At 39.0% G+C, this 22,135-nt stretch overlaps 1 protein-coding gene across 6 annotated transcripts; it reads right to left on the reverse strand.

Annotated features, from left to right (window-relative positions):
- Positions 1 to 516: 516 nt before the first annotated feature.
- tmod1 (tropomodulin 1) lies at positions 517 to 21,498 on the reverse strand. 6 transcript variants are annotated; one of them, XM_026170384.2, is made up of 13 exons: positions 21,151 to 21,495; positions 17,806 to 17,883; positions 17,625 to 17,684; positions 17,264 to 17,400; positions 11,802 to 11,958; positions 9,661 to 9,777; positions 7,921 to 8,010; positions 6,454 to 6,584; positions 6,070 to 6,177; positions 4,856 to 4,999; positions 4,342 to 4,486; positions 3,573 to 3,672; positions 517 to 2,722 (listed from the first exon to the last, which is right to left on the reverse strand). In XM_026170384.2, the coding sequence occupies exons 4-13, from the start codon at positions 17,384 to 17,386 to the stop codon at positions 2,704 to 2,706; spliced, it is 1,134 nt and encodes a 377-aa protein (XP_026026169.1). In that variant the 5' UTR covers positions 17,387 to 17,400; positions 17,625 to 17,684; positions 17,806 to 17,883; positions 21,151 to 21,495; the 3' UTR covers positions 517 to 2,703. The 6 variants fall into 6 exon arrangements, with proteins under 6 accessions (XP_026026169.1, XP_080158908.1, XP_080158909.1 ...); XM_080302782.1 differs by having other exon boundaries at positions 4,342 to 4,624; XM_080302783.1 differs by lacking the exon at positions 17,625 to 17,684 and having other exon boundaries at positions 4,342 to 4,624; positions 21,151 to 21,498.
- Positions 21,499 to 22,135: the final 637 nt, after the last annotated feature.

Consider the following 22,135-nt stretch of genomic DNA (forward strand, 5'->3'; position numbering starts at 1 on the left):
TAACAAAAACTAAAGACCTTCCTTCCTGAATTTTATTTCATTTGTTACTTTTGTAATAATAAAATTCCATTTCCATTCCACAATTATCAGGGATTGTAACATCTAGCCCTTTTACTGAATCAGTCTCATTTTTATTTTTTATCACGATTAACTAAAATCGTTTTAGTTTAGTCCAGTTAACTGTAATAACCTTGTACTGAAACAAATGATGCATAAAACTGTAATTTTTCCCTCCAATGAAATTAAAATAATTTTTTTTTTCCAGATCATTCTTACAACCTCCCTGGAATGACAATGAGAACCTGTAATTTTTCATAAATATGACATGTGGATTTTTTTCCTTGTTGCTGTATAAAATCAATTGCAACCAAGCGCCACCATTGAGGACCGTAGCCAAGAGAGCCAAGAGGGATGGAAAGCTTCACCAGCTTGGTGTAATTCTTCTCTTTCGCCACAGAGTGGCACTGTGGGCCCTGCGGTCTTTGTATCAAATGTGCTGAAGGTGTATAAACAAAGACAATTTTCAAGCTTTATTTAATTCATAAAACAGAACAAAAAAATGTGAACTATCTATGAAAAAACCGAGTCAAGCAGTACAATATGAAAAAAGCCCTACACAGGAGAAAAGAACATGACACACAGAGACTGTGAGAGCAGAGTCCTCTTTCACTTTTAGCTTTCAATTCTTCATCTTTATAATGAAGATATCGACCATTCACTGGACATTGTTACTGACAGTGTCAGTAACAAAGTGGTGATAAATAATAACACTGAATGTGTTATTAGCCCTTAAACATGCAATCAGAATTTTGAGCAAGAGTTGTTCACATTAGGAAGACATAAACGTTTCCTAAAACAAATAATTCATCGACAGCTAATAAAAGCTAACAAACCATCCTGTGATTTCTACTGGAACTGTTCTAATTCCTGCTTATATAACAGCTAACTCTACTTTTCCCTCATTGCACTGCTGATTTTTAAAGTTATGAGAAATCCCGCTATCTGCTCCAAAGTATACAGCAGCATAAAATCAACATTTATTCGGGTGTTTTTTTGGCCTATGATGAGAACCATTTCATTTTGATCTCCAAAGGATTACGGTGCAATACCATATCTCTGATTTGCAGTACCTGTCATAGCCAGACATGCTTGTAAATAGTCTGTTTTTCATACGAATAAGGGGGATTGTTATAGTCTGAAAGCTGCAAAGACATGAAAGGTTTCCTGCATACAAAAATACAACAAACCTGGATTTAGGGATTAATGTGAAACCTGTAGTAAAAAAGTCATTTCATACTAAAACACACATTGTAGCTCCAGTAAATACAAATCAACACAAACAATCAACAAACCAGACCTGGCTGAAAGTGTAAAACAAATCCATTCAAATATTCACAAGTTGCTTGGGTTAATATAATCTGGTGACTGTAAGCAAAAACCCTCTTGCCACTCGGCAGCTATGTAACATTTATTCTAAAAAACTGCATGTAAAGAATCTCATCAAATTATGTTTAAAATTGTTACATTTCTTTGCAGATTTTGTCCCATCACAAAGTTTTTCAAAAGCTTTTTACTCTCTGGGAGTTTTTTTTCTAACACCATCTTTAGTTTTGGGAATTTCTCTCAGAATTTGTTGAGCTTCTTGTCTCTCTCTCTCTCTCTGGCGCTCTTACAATGCCGCTGCTGTAAACACTTCTATATAACAGTGCCGTATTCGCTGGATATTTAAAGGAAAATATAAAGCACATTACACTGGCATTTGAATATTGCACATTAACAGGCAGCGAGTGCTAATATAAACACTGGATAACGTCACAGTGTAATTTGACAGTACATTTTCTTTTACAGCAACGTTTTTACTACTGGTTATTTGATTATCCAGCATAATCAAACCAAGTCATATGAATGGCTTCTGACTCTTTCCCAGGTCTGTTTCAATAAATACGTATGTAGTGACAAATCTCACAGTTGCCAGGTTTATACAGCCATTTGTAAATTGCTCAAGAATCTGTGTAGCTCAGTATCGAAATGAGTCACTAAATACTTTTTTTCACACTGAAAAATGAAAAGAGAAAAACATCAGAAGATGGGGGCAAAACCAGATGTTCATTTTTTTTCTCAATTCAATTTAAATGAATAATCTGACATGGCAGAAATTCGTAGTCTTGTAAGGTGTCCTGGAAGCAACAGCAGTAGTGACAACACCAGTCATTTACAGCACAGTAGTAATAATAATAATAATAATAATAACTATTAAAATTCAACTCAGCAGACTGCTAAAAGTTGCCCATCACTTTTCATATGGGACCACATTCAAAACCAGACCTTAAGCCCTTCACTGAGGAAGCATTGAAAGACTCAAAATTACAGAGTAGGAGTTGGTTTGTACAAAAAGCTGCAGTTATAGCTGTCCAAGCCTAGAAAATATGTCAAAATGCAAACTTCAGAGCACAAAGTAATAATATTAATGTCACTTTTTTTGTTGTTGCATGCACTGGAAACTCAGAAGGATCTGTTAATTAATCCAAATGGATCATTTAACATTTACTAAGTAAAAGTCTGTGAGTGAAAAAGTTCAGACACTGTCTCTGAAACCAAAACAATTGAACCTGATAGAGTGGAAGGGGGTGACAGATGGCAGGAGTTGAAGGTAGCCCTGGTTTCTACACATTTGTCCGACACTTTGGGAAAATGGGTCCTCCTTCAAGCCTTCTCTTTCTTACTGTAGACAGAGGGAAAATGGAAGGTTACAGGAGAAAGAAAGATGAAAGACAACATCAACCTCATCATCTTAAGCAACAGCACAGCAAAGCTGACCTCTTTAACTGACAGGAAGCAAGATAGCTGACAAAAAAAGCAAGGCAAAAAGAACATCACAACAAATTGGTGGCTGCAACGTGTAAGAAGAGTTCTTTGTGAATAAATACACAGGACAAACGTAAGCAAGTGGAAAGAACAGGACAGCGTCTTCTTAAACGTGATTACTTTGTGGTTATTGTGCACAATAAAACAGAATATATGTTCAGCTCTGAAGAAAATTCTGTCTCAAGATCACGTGATAATGCATGTTCAACAACCAGAAACTAATTACTAAAAGGTGATCAGAGACTCCATGAGAGTCCTGTGGGTCCACTTTTGGGGCTTTGGAAAGGAGTGAAAAAACAGGAGGAACCAAATTCCTCCAAAAATGCAGATGAAAAGAGCAGAAAGACCAAAGACTAATCACTCAAAGTCAGTATAGAAAAATACAGCATAATTTCAAAGTCAAATTCTGTGCTATGAGATTCTTTCCTTTTTAATACAGGTAGTTATCTCATCTACATGTTTCCAGAATTGCAAGATTTTTGCACTATTTCAGGAATGCCGTGGGACTAAAGAGCAGTCTCCGTAAGCTAGAGATGATTAAAAGAGTGAAGATGTGGACAAGCAATAGAAACTCTCAGAAGAGTATGACAGAAGGCAGCAGAGCTTCCGGTAGTCCGGAAAAGAACCGGGAGATGTTGGCAGCAGAAAGGCAAGGCTGAGCGGTCATACAGTGTGTGACTGTACTGTACTTTTTTTTTTTTTTTTACTTAGTCTTAGACTTGAACTTTTTCCCAAAGGCCCTCTCCAGCTCAGGGACAGATAGAGTGAGGGTGAAAGAGCCGTCTGTCTCCGACCTGACGACCCGGGCTTAAAGATGACGTGGGGAAGAGAAAGCATCATAAATGATGTAAAGTGGTTTTGAACATTATATATATACACAAAATACAAGAAGATAGTAAAACCATTTAAAACAAAACACAAACAAAATCATATCCACATCTAATTTAGTTTTGAAGCTACATTCTGTAGCGTGAATGTTACAGCAATCGAGTCAGAGAGGATTTATTCTGCCCTAGTTTGTTGTACAAAGTAAATATTTTGGGGGAAAAAAGTTGGAAATCAGGTCAGCAAACACAACAATTACTGGTAAAATTTGTGCATGACAGGAAACACTCCACTCACTCGCTTCATTATGTTCTCTCTCACGCTCACAGGCTTTTCTTAGTGCTGAGGTCATAACTCAGGAAGGTACTGTTATGATTGGCTGAGGCTGTTTGGCAGCTCTACTGAGTAACCAACTGATGATATCACTCTCATTCTTCTATTAGCCTCTGATTGAAGTAGAACTCAAGGAGATATAGTGATGATAAAGTGCACTCGTGCCCATACTAACGTCTAACTCCGCCAAATGAAACATTACAAAAAGACATAACTAAAAGAATGAAAATAATATTACTTGAGTATTTACTTGACGTTCTGTCAGTTCGAGACCTAATGCCACATCCATACAGTGATCATGCAGGTGTGTGTACCCACCCAGGTCATTGTTGTTCATCATGGCATTGGAGCCCCGGAGGCGTGGACCCTGCTGGGTGAAATGATACCCAAACTTCAGCAATGTGGTGTTTTTCTCCAGCATGTTGGCTATTTCCATCTCCACTTTGTTGCCTAAGGGCTGACTCTGGAGTTCACAGAGAGTGCAGGAAAGGATGGTGGAGAGAGGAAGACGAGAGAGGAGTAGATGATTAAAGGCAAAAAAAAAAAAATCAGTGGTGGGATTGAGGGTTTTAAAAAAAAAAAAGTTGATTTCAATCAATAACTGGACTTGAAAAGCAAAAAAGAAAGGGCCAAGAACAAGGAGAGAAATAAAAGTAGGCATTAGTGGGCAATGAGTCACAGATGTCCAACTATGGCATATGAGACATTGCAATGCAATCAGCGAGCATTAGACCAAAGTGGCAATGATGAACTGTGTACACTGCATGACACATACATACTGTTCCAGTGTGTTTAAATCTGTCTGTACTCTATGGAGGGTGTGAGCTTTTACCTGATTGTCTATCTTGAGCTCCAGTAGTGTGGTGTTATTCTGCAGCGACTCTATGAGGGCCAGGATTCCAGTCCCTGTTATGAAGTTGGACTCAACGTTCAGACTCTTGAGCATCGTGTTAACTTTCAACATCTCTGCCAGGGCCTGAGAAAACACACAGCACTTTGTATTCAGGAGCAGCTTTGAAGCCAGGCTGCTCTTGTCAGGCTTTCGTTGTGGTTTGGTCCCCGTTTTGATTTTGATTTGGTTTTTCTTCTGTTCATATTGTACAAATGTCTCCACTGTTTCCTACTCTTAGTCTCTGTTTTGTCTGTGTTAGTTCCCTCGTCTTGCTTGTTTCCATCTCCTGCTTCATTTTGGTAACTGCTATTCCTTGTGCGTCATCTGTGCCCTCACTTCCTGTCTTTGTTTTTCTTCTCATTTCCTGCTTGTTTCCATCTGTGTCTTCGCCTATCCGAGTTCCTTCCACTGTACTATCTGCCACTTATGTCCACCTATGTCTCATTCTAAAATCTGGCCACTGAGTATATGCAAGTCTTTTCTTTTTTGGGGGGGGGGTGGCTGTAGCTCAGGTGGCACAGCAGGTCAGCCACTAATCAGAAGGTCGGTGGTTTGATCCCTGGCTGCATGCCAAATATCCTTAGGCAAGATACTAACCCCGTGTTTGCCTACTGGTGGTGGTCAGAGGGTGGCGCCTGTGTCCGGCAGCCTCGCCTCTGTCAGTGCGCCCCAGGGCAGCTGGGGCTACAATGTAGCTTGCCATTGCCTGTGTGTGTGAATGACTGAATGTAGTGTAAAGCGCTTTGGGGTCCTTAGGGACTGAGTAAGGCGCTATACAAATGCAAGCCATTTACCATTTTCCCTTTGTCTGATCATCTGCTTGACTCCACATGTACTCCTATTTGCGTCACATTTCTTTTCTGTATTGTTGGGACGAATTTTCCTTGTTGCCTTGAGTTTGGATATCTTGCTCTTGTTCTGCAGAGCTTTTTCTTCTTTTTGTTTACGCCCTGCTTTTTTACCCTCTTGGTGTATTTTGATCTGTTTAGGAGGAACTTTGTCAAACCACATGTTTATTTTAATCTTCATATTGTTTGTCAAAATAGGACTCATCCCCATTAATGATAAAAAGTGAAAAACTGGGAAGCTGTTAAGATAAAAAGGGAAGAGAACTGAAAAAAAAAGCAAGTTAGGTTGAAAAGCATTAGACTTACAAATGCTACAGGGTCATTGCTCCTTGTTCCTACAATACTGAACCTCTCCACCACTGTGTTCTTCATCAGAGCCTCGGCATATGCCTTCAGAGTTGGGATAGGAATATTCTGGGTGCAGAAAAACAAAAAATTAAATGTTGGAAAAACTTATTTCTATGTATTTTTGCATTTTCCCTTGTCATAAACAGTAAAAAAAAATATTAATTGCTGTGATTCATAAAGAAACAAATGCTTGAAGTTTATGTATAAAACTTGAAACCAAATCCAATATACATCCAAATTTAAATATAATTTTTATAATAGATATAGATTATTAAACCTGCACTGTCTCTCTTTTTTTTTTTTTTTTTTTCTTTTTTTTTTAACACAACCCAGCATTCTTACCTTGATGTTATTGAGGTTGACTTCTACCAGGTCGGGATCATTCCTCTTTACTCTCAACAGAGTTTCCTCTACATCAGTGGAGTTGGGCTCCTCATCAGGGACTGGCTTGTACTGGGTACACTGGATCACACCTGGGGTGCAACACACGTATAATATAAAAATATATTTACAAAATCAGACTGCTGATGGATAAATTTGCTTTACTCAGGGTCTGATTGGACTAAATCTCATTTCAAAAGCAGCACAAAAAATAACCTCTCCATTAAGTAGTTGACTCAATTTCTGAATCTGCGACTCTAAACACTGTAAACAGCATTTTCTGGATGATTGCTTGAGACTTTGCTTGTGTCAAGCAAAGAGAACACATTTATTTGGTGAAAGTATAGTTTTCCACATTCAGTGTTGCTTTTGGTCGTGGAGTACTCTGCTGGTTCAGAAATGCTGTTCTTCTTCTCCATGCTTGCCCCCTTTTTTATGGTAATCCAGGCTAAACATCTGTGTAGCTTCACATTTATTTTACTGACAGGGGATTGGTATCAATCTTAAGAAGGTGATTAAGCGTACTTCCAACGATAGTTTTTTGCAGAGCACAGTACAGGCAGAGTATTAGTATTTGGCTACAATAACCTCAGGAGATTTTCAAAATGATATTTTTTATACTTTGCAAAAGCTGCACAGAGTACCTCGTTGTAAGTGCTCTGCAGCAGAAGATCTAAAATACGGAAAAACTAGAATCCGTTTGGTTTACCAGCACGAGAAATGTGCACCTACTTTAGTAATGGATTGCAAATCTCTGAGATTCAGTCATTAAGGTTAATATGGACCAATGCTTTTGTAAAAAGGGTTTTTGTGCCCTCCTCTGTATCACTACTCAAAACAGAGTGACAACTTCAGCAGGAGACTGTGGGTTGCTTTATAAGGTAGTCATATTTGGATGTGAGATGCTCAGTCTCTGTTTAGAGCTGGAAGTGTAACTATAGGATGAGCCACCACACAAGATAAACAATAGCTCATTAACCTGTGAAGGAGAGCTAAAAGTAATCCCACAATTCAATCGTTTACACGATGTAGCATAACATGAAGTGCAAACAGATGAACCAGCGATAGTGTATTCCTGGCAGGATAATAGCAAAATGTATGTGTGCTTATACTCTTTTATCTACCTATCTATTTTACTTTAACCTGTTTTACATTATTTGTGCATGTATCAAGTGCAAAACAGAAAAAATATGAGCATACACTGTTTCTGGTAAAATAAACATTCTGCAAACATGAGATCACACTTTATTCCAATCCAACTGCAGCATTTTTCTTAAATGATGCAATTTTTTTGGTACTAGTTGAGTGATCTGCTTTATTTTAGAGTACTTTTACTTGTTCCTCGAAAGTCCCTATAATTCATGTGTACTTGTGTCCAGTAGTATACATTTCGGTAGGTGAGTGCAAGCGTGTATGTGTTTCACATACTGTTAAGGCCTTGCTTGTTGACTATAGTGCTGCTGGCCAGGGCTTCATAGTACTGCTGGTTACTCATCAGCGTGTGCATGCCCAGGATGGCTGGAAGAAGAGAAGGAGACTGAAGAATGAACATTTGAGAAAAAAAAAGGATCGAGAAAGAGAAAGCAAGAGAGCAGTGCTGACACTGAGTGGACTTATTGATTGGCTTGCAACCTTAGACCAGACCACCATGCACCAGTCGCTTTCAGCATCGCAATCAAGGCAAGCATGAGGGAAAAAAAAAAAGAAAGAAAAAAACCTGCACACTGTATGGATTCAGCTCCCGTGTACTGGCTTTGACTTCTGCAACCACAGCTGACCTTCTGCTCTTAGCAGGCCGAAGCCAAATCAATGTGCAATATACTTTATTTGTTATAAAAAAAATAATGAGATATCAGCCAGCCAAGGCAAAAAAAATCTATGATGTGCTCTGGCAGCAGGAAATCTGAAATATGTTTCCAGCCAAGCAGTTACTCTGAGGACACAATTAACAGAGAGTCTTTGCCTTGTTTCTTTGTCAGAGAGATTGAGAGTATCTGACTGTTTATTCGATTACTGAATGCAGTGAAGTGCGTGTATTGCAACAAGCTAAGAGGCTTGTTCACCACGAGCATTTCTCATTTTAAATCTCCGTCTTCTAACAGCTGCAGGGTTGGATAATATTTTTGTCACACATGAAGTATGCATCGTCTTGTAATTACTCTGACAGTGGTTAAAACTAAATGTGTTTACATGGTATAAGTAAGTATACTTCCCACAAAGTCAACTCACTGTCATCATTAATATAATAAGTTCAGCACATTGACTGCAATAACTCAGGCAGGCTAAAAACAAAGAAACAAAACAGACAGAAAAAACCCTGAAACATCAGCAACACTGTTTTAATGGCAGCTCGAGTTTCTCCTGATGGTATGGACATCGAAAAAGTTATTATTTTATATTTTAAGGCAAAGAAAAATAACTTCAAACACTATTCAGACAAAATCCAGCAAATGACAATAACTGCAGTGTGTAAAGCAGAGCTGCGTCATATCACATCATACCTGCTATAGCGGTGTCATGCACTTACATTCCCAACTGCCGCCACCTGCAAGCTGCAAGCTGATAAAACACTGGGTGTTTTCTACATCGTCATTAATATCATTTTTACAATTTTTTGTGATGTAGCTTACATCGTCCTTCCCCACTATCCAAAAAAATGTACCAGCAGGTCCACTCGCCCTGCATGAACCAAGTTTTTTGTTAAATACAATGCACGGTCCGCACATGCAACAATACGACTACAAAGTAAAACAAAAAGCACAAATGTCACAGAAGACCAGTGTTGTTCCATGCAGGACTATGTGCAGCGTACAGATACCCTGGACGGTGATGAACTAATAGATAGAAAGATCCAGAAAATGAAGGTACGGATGATGATGATGAAGAGTTGAACGGTAAGAGTGGAATGAAGATGAAAGGAGTGCTAGAGGAAATGAGTGAAAGTTAGATTAACAAGGGCTAGTTACACCTATGGTAGTCTACTTACATTCATTAGTGAGAGCATGCCTAAAACCTTCATATAGAAATATATAGAAACAACTCTTGAAATGGAGAAAAGTTACAGTTCAGCTACATGTGCAGACGTAAAATCCAATTAAACTTAAGTACTTTTATTTGTTCATTTTCTTGGAAAAATTAGCCTACAGAGAGATGTTGTGTGATAGTTACCTGCAATATCACAGAGTTCAGCATCGGTAGCACTGGACAGGGCTTCTTCTAACTCCGGCTCCAGAGTCACAGACTCTATGATTGGATCCACTCTTGTTTTAGGCACCCAGGCTTTCCCTGCAATATGAGGGGATATATTTTATGCAAAGTAAGTGACTGCAAGCACTACTATTACAATGACAATTATCAGTAACTTTAATTTAGCATTTAGCTTACAAGTTACATTTGACAGACTCCAGTTTTTTCCTGGATTTTTGTCAATTTAGGGACCTCTATGGCTACAGATTTGCTTCTTAAGTAGCATTTTTTCTCAAAATTACCCAAAATTTCTATACATTCTGTGTGGTGTGACCGCATGTAGTGGAAATGCAGCTTCATAGTATATGCACTGAATTTCTCTCTAAGGTTGAATTTGTTGAACTGCTGTGTATTGAGGTTATTAAAGTTAAAAATATAACTAAAAACTAAAGTAATAAAAACTGAAACTAGGCATGAACACATATTTTTGTGAACTAAAATGAAAAAACAAACAAAACTACACCTTTGGAAAAAAATAAAACTGATGGAAAAGATTTTGTGAATTTGGAAAACTAAACTAAAATACAATTACAGATGAAATGTGTTTTCCTTGTCATTTATTATAAACTGCCTGATGAGGATTTGATGAATGCTTCTATTGAGGCCAAAAAGTCGAAAGGTTTGTATTTATATTGTATCTACACTCATTTTTCACAGTTCTTGCCTCTGGCGTTTGCCGTAAATGAAATAATAAGAATTAAAGATTGAAACGAATGAAAGCTAAACATTTTCAAACAATAAAAGCTAAACTGAAACAAGCAAACCCACTCTGGAAACAAACTGAAACTAAACAGAATTAACAAAAAGTCAAAATGAAGTAAAATTAAAAACTAGTAAGAAAATAATAATTTAAAAAAATCTATGATAACTCTGTGATATATTGTTTTATTTCTTAAAATAATGGCATAAACAACTTTGGATTGTCCCCTCACAGCGAGGTGTGTCAAATCCACTAGACAGTCGGGGTGTTTCTGTGTGACGTTAGCATGTTCTCTCTGTGCCTGTGTGGGTTCTCCTTGGATACTCTGGCTTCCTCCTGCGGTCCTCCCATGTTAGGTTAATTGGACATTCTAAATCGGGTGTAGGTGTGTATGTGAACATGAATGATTGTCTGTCACTCTGTTATTCCTGAAACACAGCAATCATTTTCATTGCTACTACCATTAACAAAGGCTCACTCTTTTGTCATAGAAAGTCATGTATAAAAAAGACAGAACAAAAGCTAAGTAAATGTGAATTACAAAAACAGTGAAGACCATCAACCTGTTAGAACCTATAACTAGTACTGAATACAGTACATACAGTAGTATGGAATTTGAATGTAACTGTCAGTCTAAGGTGAGGACATGTAAGACAAGGTCAGTCCAGTTGCCAAAATCAGTTCTGTTACACAAGCTGTGTGAGGTGAGTATGCTTTCATGTCACACCTGACAAGCGGCTGACTCTAGAAGCCCAGAGATGTCTTTACCGATAGGTTTGCTATGTCTGTATTTGTGTGGCTTGCTCCTCGAGTTTCAGCCAGACATTTTTTCTGATGCTCATATGAACACGTGGCTCTGTGAGAGGAGTTGTGAGAGCAGTTTTTGGAAAGTCACGTGTGACCTGTCTTGGTTAAATGTCATGGCACCGCTGAGGGCACGGCAAATGCTGCGGCAAGTGGAGTGAGTCCCAAAGCAACAACACCAGCAAATCAGAACGTAACAAAAGTCAGAAAAACAGAAAGAAACTTTACAGAGTTTAAAGAGTTTGACATGGCTGAAGTTCTTCACCACCAGTCAAGTCTGTGTCTACGCTGTGGATTTCTGATAAACCGAGTTTTAGTGTTAACACCTGAGCTACAGGTTGGCTGTTTTCACTGATCAATTTGCCTTTTTGAAATCCATCCAAGAGTCCAGAGATATTTGTTTAATTACAAAGTAACACCATCATTTAAATCATGTTTAAGGAAGCTTTAAACAGCTTTCATTTATTAATAATAATAACAATAATATCTTAATAAAAAGATTAATCATGAAAAGATTTGCCTGATTAACTTGATTTTTATTAAACACACCAGTTCCTACCTCTCTTCTCCCCGGTGTAGGGCACCAGGTCTTCTTTGTCAGGATGCTCTTTGGCCTGTTTCTCCAGATGGGCCAGGAGGTTGTCTCTTTGAAACGTCCCTGTTGGTGCTTTCTTTGTCTGGTCCTTCTGGCGCATCCCAGCAGGCAACAATGCATTCTAGACACGGATTAACATTTACAATATGTTGGTATTGCATGTTGGAAAAATAACCCATACTTTTGCTAATTTGACCAGTCTATGTGTGAAGTCTATGTGTGAAGTGTGAAGGAATTTTTCGATGCTTTTAGCCAGACTTGCTCCCTGCTTTACAATTCCGATCCAGCCTAATGTAACTCAACATTCATTCCCCAGAGAATGAATCCTTGAGTTTCCCAAAGTGCCTTTCTACTTATTCTATCATGTTAAAAAGGTTTTCGTTTTTTTTCCCACAGAACTTGGTAGCAGAGACTGTATTACGCTCCAAGAAAGAAGAAAGAAAGAAAATGTACTTTATTGATCCCCGTGGGGAAATTCCTCTCTGCATTTAACCCATTCACTCAGTGAAGCAGTGGGCAGCCATTGGGCGCATGGGAAGCAGTGTGTAGGGACGGTACCTTGCTCAGGGGTACCTCAGGGTAGCTGTTCAGGGGAATCGAACCCCCGACCTTCCGATCATGGGGCCACCACTCTACCTACTGAGCTATCCCTGCTAAGAAGCCAATCACATAGCAACAACTTGGTCTCAATCATGCAGACATGGTCAAGACTACCTGGTGAGGTCTAAATCGAGCACCAGAACTGGAGTCAAAGATGGTTTGAGCGACTTTGAATGTAACATTGTTCTTTTTGCCAGATAGGCTGGTCTGAATATTTCAGTGAGTACTCATCGACTGGGATTTTCCCCACACAGTCATCTCTGCTTTATAGCACAAGACCACACCTGCTGTCAGCTAAGAACAGATGAGATGATGTGAGATGATGAGATTTTTTGCTGCTGCAACATTAACGCTCCATGTCATAAAGTTCAAACCATCTCAGTGACAGTGAGCTCACTGCACACAAATGGCCTCCACAGTCACACGAGCTCAATTGAGCATCTTCAGGTTGCGGTGATGTGCCGACAACAAATCCGAAGCAACTGTGTGATGCTATCGTGTAAACATGGACCAAAATCCCAGAGGAATGTTTCCTGCACCATGTTGAATCTGAGCTACAAAGAATTAAAGCATTTCTGAGTGCTTTAACTAAGTCCAACCAAGTATCTCATATCTCACCTCATGAGGTGTCAAGATGTATGTAGCTTCTGAAAAGTGAAGTGACTTACATCTGCATTCTTTCTAATGGTCAACAGAGGGCAGCTTCTTTGACTGCAAAAGCAGGGCAGTGCAAAGTCTATGATAAAATTACACTAATCAGGCTTTTCAATCACATCCTTCAAGCACAGCATAGCATATCTTTCTTTATATTAGGATTAAAGTCAGTAAGTAGCTGTGTTGGCACCGGATCACTTAGTTTATGTTTCCCTATGTCTCTGTCAGCAGTTATCTCATGCTAAAGTGGTCTCGAACAGGTGCTTATGTGGTTTTATTTTCTTTATCTTGTTCAAACTTCTCTTTTAGTTAAGTCTTGTAATATTTTGAAGCAAAACACAAAGCTAAGAACAAATGACTTTGATTTTTTTTCTTCTGTAACAAGTTTTATGAGCTGCTGAGTGAACTGTATGATGTCAGGCCTAGACAGCATGACACCATATAATTCTCTCTCTCTCCTCTAGCTCAACACAGGACCAAGAAATTTCCCAGACCATTAGTGCACACCAAGTTATTTTGAACCTAAAGCAACATTCAAAACCATGCTCTTAGAAGTGCTACTTATAGCTGCATATCTTATCTGCTTCTCAGCACTTAGGGGCCTCCCTTTCTTTATAAGTCTGTTTCTCTTTTTGCTTCTCACTGTTATTCATCTTCAGTCAGACTCTCTCCTTACATTAGGAGCTTCCAAATAATAATCTGGTTGTACAGCAATTAAAAAAAAAAAAAACCCAACCGAACATACCCGACACTTTGCGCAGTCAGCACAATCTAAGATATCACCAACACAAAGCTTATATCAGCTTTAGATTACAGCGCTCAGTCCCAGTATTTTATTTTTAACAGCATGAGTCGGCCTCTGTTTCTCTCCCATCAACTAACAGTCACATGTACAATACGAGTGTCTATGTGTCTATGAGCCTGAAGCTGAGACGATATCATTTCAAGATATATGACACATCAAGATTCATTTCAGATACCAGCATATAAAAATGCACAATGCAAATAAAAATGACCACCTGCAACAAATGCAAACAAACATCAGCACAGATTTCAACTTTCTCACGCTCTAATAAACATATCCAATAATACCTGCCAGCAAAACACCACCTCCACCTCCTCAGGAAAATATCCATCTATTCTGTAGCTACAGGCTCTCTACAACTTTTTGAAAATGGGAAGTTGCAGTCTCAGAGCCATTTTGATGGTTTAATCTATGCCAAACTTTTCACTTTGATTGGAACTTTTTCTACGTGTGATTTGTATTAATCCACACAAACAACTGAGTATGAAGCAAGCTTGGGTCAGTACACTTGTGAGGCAGTACTGTGTGTTGTAAAACACAAAATGTTCTTGTAATTGTTGCTGAATAATCAATAATGGCAGACATGCGTGCAAACTTTCAGTCTGTTTACTGGAACCGATGTGGGAAACCGTGCTGGGAATGTTACAGTCAGAGCAAATGGGCACTTTACTGTTGTGTAACAGGTGACCCTCATAAACAGGCACAAACAAGGTAAGGACATACGCACTGCTTCTCTCTGTTTCCTCTGTTTACGTCAGCGAGTCCCTGCAGTCACTCACTGCTGGCATGAGCCTCGCTAACAAACACACACACATATCTACTCCACATTATACCCTTCGAGTCATCCCCTTGGCACTGAGGGGGACTCCGGTCTCTTTATGAGGAGTTAGACATTCATCTGGCAGCTATTGCAGCAGCTGTCCACACCTTGACCCCTGATTTATTACTCGGTGGTCTGTCGGTGGACGAGAATCAAATGCAGAAATAAACATATCATAAAAAGCAGCAGCGAATAAACACGAGTGCTGATGTAGTATTATAAGTGCTTTAGCTGTACTTAATACAAAAGGAGAAATACTTTGAATAACAGGGAAGACTAAACAGTAACAAGAGGTTATTAATTTAAGGTTAGTATTTTACTTTTTCACACTGTCACTCTTCGTTTTTCGTTTGTTTCACCATTTTTACATGTATTACTGAATCAAACCCTGCCGCAGACACAAAAGACCTTCATGTTTAGTTGTAATACTTTTACACAGAGAATCTAATCTGCGCTCAGCAACTTCTAATACAGTCGCGGTCCAAAGTTTGCATAAGCTCATTGTGGTAAATGCTCTAAATGATTTATTTGAATTGATATTTTTCCAGGGTGGAATGAATATACAGCATCTATCTTTAATGACTTCAAAACATAAAAATAAAGAATAAAGAATTTAATTCATTTAGGATTTTCTCTAATTCACACAAGGTCAAAAGTGTGGATTACACCCCAACTAATATTTGGTTAAACGTCCCTTAGAAAGTTGCACCTGGAATAGATGTTAATCAAATTCTTCTAAGCAAAATTGGTGGAGCTCATTTATTTTGGCTCATTTTGTGGCACAGAACCAGCTTTACAGGTTATCCCAAACATTTTCAACATGGTTAAGGCTGGAGGTTCGGGAAGGCCATTAAAGAAGCTTAATGCTGACCTGTTTTATTTGGAACACCCAATTCTGTCCATGTTTAGTCTAGTGTGGAGTAAAGTTGAAGAATTCCATCTATTTGAGTAATGTAACAGTACCACTAGCAGCAAAACAGCCCCAGAGCATGATGCAACCACCACCGTGCTTGAGAGTTGGTACAGTGTTCATAGGTTTGAAAGCCTCATCTTTACTTCTCCAAACATGCCTGTTGCCATTGTGGCCAAAGAGCTCAATCTTTGTCAAATCTGACCAAAAAACCTTTACCAAGAGGGATTTTAACTTGTCCATGTGGGACCCTCTCAGGGCATGGCGATGTAAAAACTGGCTTCCCTGTGCAGTTGGTATTCCAGTAGTTTCTGGTTTCTGGTAACCTTGAACTTGGGGTTTTTCCTGAACAACCATCATCTGAGGGTGACAGTTTGGGTTTTCTTCCAGACCTTGGCAAAGTGGTGACACATCCAGACAAGATGTGCTTGCGCATAACTGTTTTGAATCATCTTGGAATGTGCACTTGTTTAGAAATGGCTCCAAGAGACCTTCCCAACCTGTGCAAATCTACTCTTTTCTATTGCTCTGAGTAGTGACCAACACTCAGAGCAATAGACAACTGCTATGAAACAAATCCTTTTTATGCTGGCAAAGAAAGTACCAGTTGTAGGCCTTGGCTTTGTCAATTTAAAAGAGACTATGGAACCTTCAGCACCGCTTATGAAAAAATGTGAGTGTATGTATATTTTATTTTGTATATACTTTTGCCGGTGTGGATCAGAGGAAATCCAAAATAAATTGCTGCTTGTGCACCCAATTCTTGTTTTTACAAGTCATTAGAGATATATGCTGTTATAATCAGGGGTGCACATAAGTGGTCCGCAGGTGCGCATTCGCTGTCAAAATAAAAGACGCGCACAAGATAAGATGTTGCAACGCACGTTTGCGTACATAAGATTTTCTGGAGGAGGACAGACATTTGTTTAGAACTCTTAAAGATGTCGAAGAAGCTCCTTTAAGCAATTACTTTGGTGTTCCTCCACCTCCAAAGAAATGTCAGAAGGAGTCCGAACTGCAAAAGAACCGCATATTCTCAGAAAAGTAGTTGCAGGAGGTGAGCTGGCTTTAAAGAAACGATGAACGCACAGAGATGTGGTGCAGAATATGCCGTGAAAATCCCACTCTAGCGGACAAAAACAGTGCCTTTTATATGGACGCAAAGGCGTGTTGCAACTTCTTATCTGGTGCGCGTCTTTTATTTTGACAGCGAATGCGCACCTGCGGACCACTTATGTGCACCCCTGGTTATAATCAATGCACCCTGGGAAAAAATTTCTTAAAGAAATCATTAAAAGCTCAAAAGTATCACGACATTCATTCCCATGATGAGTTTATGTAAACTCCTGACCATAAATGCCATGGCTTTGTAGACTTTTGTTTTCAGTCCTTTCCTTCAAACATATTTTAACAATTACTACTGTACTACCACTATAAAAACTAAGATTTATGTTATTTTAAAAACAGAAATTACCAGCTAACAGCAACTCAAACGAAAGCACACTGCAGCTCCAGTGATATACAATGTGATACATTACATCGTGCTGTCTGCTGAGCATGTATGCCCCCATTAATCCCCACTGATACCAGCATACTGACATAGCTTCTCCTTATGGACTTCAATGTTATAAGCTTACATCAGGATCCAGCTCCTCTAATTCATCCTCTAACCGCTGCAACTCTTCTTCTGACAGTTTCTTCAGCAGCTCGTCCTCGTCTATGTCTCTGTACTTCTCCATCTCCTTCCTCAGAAGCGCCATTGTGGACAGCACACCTGGGGGGGAAAGAAGAGTACAATATCTTGGAAAACAACAGAAATAAAATATTTACACATCAATTATGAGCAATGATGGCAATCAATTTGAGAGTTATATTGTTTGAGGGAATATATGTGGCAATAAAGCATAACAGTATTTATCATTTTCTTGTATTCTCTTTGCTCTTTGTTATTCTTGGGATGTGTTCAACATGTGAGGCATATTCAAACTGTTCTCTCACCTCAGCAACGCCTCCAAATGAAAAAGGCAAACTGTAGGAGATCAGGAGCCTAGATTATATCTATGGATGGAAACAACCAAGAAGTGAGTAATTAAAATGAATGTTGGAATAACAGTGGGTTTGAAGGATCAGAGAAAAGCAACACAATGCTTTAACAGTGGAATTCAGAAGACAAACTGACCTTAATGACCCCCACCTCGGGTAAAATAACAGCAAAGGCAGCCAAGTGCCCGTAGCCCTCTTGGGAAAGCAATTACACCTGAAAGAGGCACAAGTAAATAGTGTGAAGAGAGATTAATAGCTCGCAGAATTAGAAAACAATAGTACGTCATGAACATGGAAAGAAGTGAAACATCATATTTCTCTGCTTGTCATCTCTTCTCTACTACTCCGATTTCTCAGAAAGCAACTGTCCAGAAATACAGAAGGCTTGAAAATACGAAATTCATTGAGTGCAAAAGAAATGTATGAGAATTTGTCAAACATTTTCACTGGTAATGCTTTAAATGTTCTTCTTTCCATTTCTCTTATATCGTCACAGAGTTTTTGAGAGCTGTTGGAGTGTTCATTTTCATGTCCTCAAAAGGTTTCCATGTGCCACACTCACATCTTTAGATTAAATATGACGCTACAGCCAGCAGGTTAGTACAACTTAGCACAGAGTGGAAAGATAAAAAGCGCTAACCTAGGCCTTCTCAAAGCTAACAATTCCCATCTGCCAGCAAATATACAATTAAGCTGTTAACAGAATTTCTAGATGGAACTGCTCCTAGCCAAGACAAGTCTGGTATATAACTGCATCTTTAAGCTTTTATGCAGGTTTTTGAATGACTTAATACTAAATATGAATGAGTTTACAAATGCAGACAGGTGAACAAACTGCACCGTTAATTATTATTTAAGGAGAAATATTTTGAAGCCTTCCTAGGTGTTTTATTGTTCTTCTCTGCAAGAATTTTTCCATTTATTTGTCACCATTTCAATTTGATTCAATTAGACAAAAAACAGTTGTCTGATTGAATTGGATTTGCTTACAAGTTTTCACCTATTTGCTTGACACTTGGTAATTTTGCACATATCCTGCTGCTGATCATCTGCTTATTTTCTCCAAGTGTTGCCCTGAAAACTTTATAAATGTTGGATAGGTCAAATATGCTGTCCGTAAACGTGTCTTGCTCTTGTTTCTTTCTCAAACAGCTATGAAGACTCATTCCAAATCTTGCTCTCGAACTCTGTCTTGGCTCTGTGACCAGATGACTGAAAATGGATGAGCTGCAGTGGAACATTTGTGGACCAGAGCACCAAACACTGGGCGCGCACACGGTCACTAAGCCCCAAGTTCCTTAAAGCTGTAGTTCAGACTCTGACAAGTGTTGAGCTGCTACCGATGGATGCCCACATAACAACATTAACTATAACTTCACTGAGCTTGTATCAGGCGATGGGAATGATCTCAAATTAGGCAGAAAATATTGAGCTGGAGCTCAAAGTGCAGAAAATTGTGTTTTTGAGGAGCACAAATGTGAAAGAAAGCTTATCTTTTTGATCTTAGCGATGTCACCAAGTGTGCTTTGGCTTTAATCCTAAAAAGCGGGGTCAAGCGTGTTGTTCTTTTGTTCTGCTTTCTCTTTTCACTCCATGTCAAGACAAGTTTCCAAAACCAGAGATGAAGAACTGGGCTGCACTCCAAATAGCACTGCAAGCCCACTGGAAGACTGCAACCTGTTCTGATGATATCGAACAGACACTTGCCTGTATTTAGAACATTTCTATAAGCCTCTGCTTCATTACAGGACATTCACTGGGCAGAAAGAGCAAAACAACTAAAAATGACCTGAACCAGAACGTACCCTCTGCAGTCATAAACATCTAACTTGCCTCTTGCCCTTGAAAGCAGGCCTATCCAATCCTTAAGCGTCTAAGAATAGCCCACTGATACGGGATAATTAATCAAGTCAGATATGTGTAAAACCTTGGGAGGGCAACTGGTCTTGCATGAGCACAGCCTTTCACTAACTGAGAGCAGAAGATAAAAAGATTTCAGAATAAAAGTCTTTTTAAAACTGTGTGTATACAAGTTAGCTACTCCTGGGTGAAGGCAAGATTTTTTTTTCAGTCATGAAGTACGCAGACATTTCTGCAATATTCACAAATGCTCTCAGAGTGAAGAAAACGGAAATATTCATCACAGAAATAAGCTCATGCAGCAATATTAAAGTAACTTGATTTTTCTTTTTGCAACTCCTCGTTAACTGCTTTCAAACAGCATACAAATGGTACGTGAAGCCTTTGTTGCCATCTTCTACAGGCTGCTGAAATGACCTCCACAACATCTTTGTGCATAACTACTTCACAGATTCACATTCAAATATAAGCATAACTCTACATATCTAAAAAAGTAAATTAAAAGTGATTTTAATTGATTAAATTACCCCAAACATATCTTAGCTGCTCAGTTTGTTCTAGGTCTGATGCTGAAATGGAATAAAACTACAATAATCACACTTAACTCTGCTCATTTTTGAGAAAGTAGAAGAATTAAACCCTAATTTTGTGCCACACAATCTAAAGGAAAGATAGCAGTTGTAAAAATTGCACAGATATCTGAAATGTCCCAGCAGACAACAGCTGAGAGACAACTGTTCTCCTTTACTCAGCCACATGTCACAATGCATGTGGCAGAAAATAAGCTCTGTGGAAAGGATGGCGTGTTTTATTACTGGCACTCCAAAGAAAAGACAGTTTGGTTCGTAGATTTAGACCTGGCATTGAGGTGTGCATACAACCAAAACCATTAAAGGCCACACGTTAAATAATCCTTCATTTTGCTGAGGACATCTGTGGCCACTGTTTTTTTTGCTTTGGGGCCAGCACAGAGTCATATATCATGATCTGTATACCAGACCAAGTAGCTCACTTGCTACCTTGGACCTGGGGTCAGGCCATTTGTTCATTCTGCAGAGGTCAAAGTGTCATAATGTTTTTGTTAAGTGTAATATCACCAATGAGTGCTGTTATACTCCAGCTGATAATATAATACATGGCTAAACCAGGAGGTAAACAGCAGACTTCTGAAGCACCATTAAGAGCTGTGCTCATAAAATAAAAATGACTGACAAACAGAAGTTCCACAGCTTAGTTATTTCTAGAGTGGATGTGTGGAGGTCACAGAAAACCAGCAACTTTTGTATACTTCGGAACTCCTGTTTCTGCAAAGTTGTAATAACTTTAAAAATTAAATTAAAAGATGTAGTTATGATTGGTCCAAATACAATCACAATAAAATAAAAAGAAAAAAACCCACCCAATCTGCATCTTTCAGTTTAATATTTAACCTGCAGCAGCCAAATGATGAAAAACAGAAACAGGGAACTTATAATTGGTGTTCATTTTTTCTAGAAAACCACTTTCCCACTTTAAGTAAATGTTAAACTAATCCGGTTCACGGTTTTAACACGGAGAAGTGACCTTAACTTATTTGACTGCTTTGCTGCCCGCAGTATAATATATGCATTAATTTCCCTACCTCCTCCAGCGCTATTTATAGCCGGCTGGTCCCGCTGGGTGACAGCAACGAATACTTTGACCAGATATGGTTTCCTTCACAGCCGCCTGGAGTCGCAGCAGTGCGAAGTACGGTCCGCTGCAAGCGCGCAACTCCGGGAATCCGCCAAATTTCCCCTAAATCAAACCGTCCATGACCCGCGGACAATCTTGAATCCAGAAGATTTCAGCGCTCACAAAGTTTCCTCCCCCGGCTCTGGTCGACTCTCTGTGGACCTGTTGGGACTGAATCTCATCTCCAGCAAAGGGCAAACCAAACTTTTGGGGAAGAGATCCTCCTCCTCTCCTCGCTCACGGCTGCTGTGTCACTCCTGTGATGTCACGAAGATGCGCTGCCTCCATTATCGGACAATGGTTCACTATGTAGCGTAGCTCACGATAACGTTTATGGTTTACATTAAAGCTGCAAGAGTCTGGGTAGGATATCGGTTAGTTTGGTGACTGTTAACCGCTTAAGTGCTGGACTCTGGATCCCTATTATTTTACTGTGCAATAAGTTATTGTATTCTTACAAGTACAGAGAGCAAATCTGTACCAATCCGTTTATATTGGTTCTGCAATAAGCACCAAATTAAATTTAGGTTGGCTGAAGCGCAGACAGATGACTGTCTGTTAAAAAGTACTTGTATTTAAAACACTGTGTAGAATAATAAGTGGAGTAACAGATGTTTGTGCAGACACGTTACAGTATATGTTTCTAACACTGAAATCTTAAGTCCACTCAAATCCATTAAAATTGTGAAATTATAATTCAGTCTGATTCAGTTTGTACAGACAGCCAAATAAAACTGTTTAAAATACTCATTCTAATGTGGGTGAAGCTACAGTTCATAATAAGTGGGGGGGGGGGATGTGCAGTTACAGAATATTTTGACTACAAATCAACCGTTTTAATAGGACCAAGTTTTTTGTTTTCTACCTTCGTGATTAAATAAGTTAATAATAAT

This window comes from Astatotilapia calliptera, chromosome 6 (genome assembly GCF_964374335.1).
Source record: "Astatotilapia calliptera chromosome 6, fAstCal68.1, whole genome shotgun sequence".
NCBI classification, from domain to species: Eukaryota; Metazoa; Chordata; class Actinopteri; order Cichliformes; family Cichlidae; genus Astatotilapia; species Astatotilapia calliptera.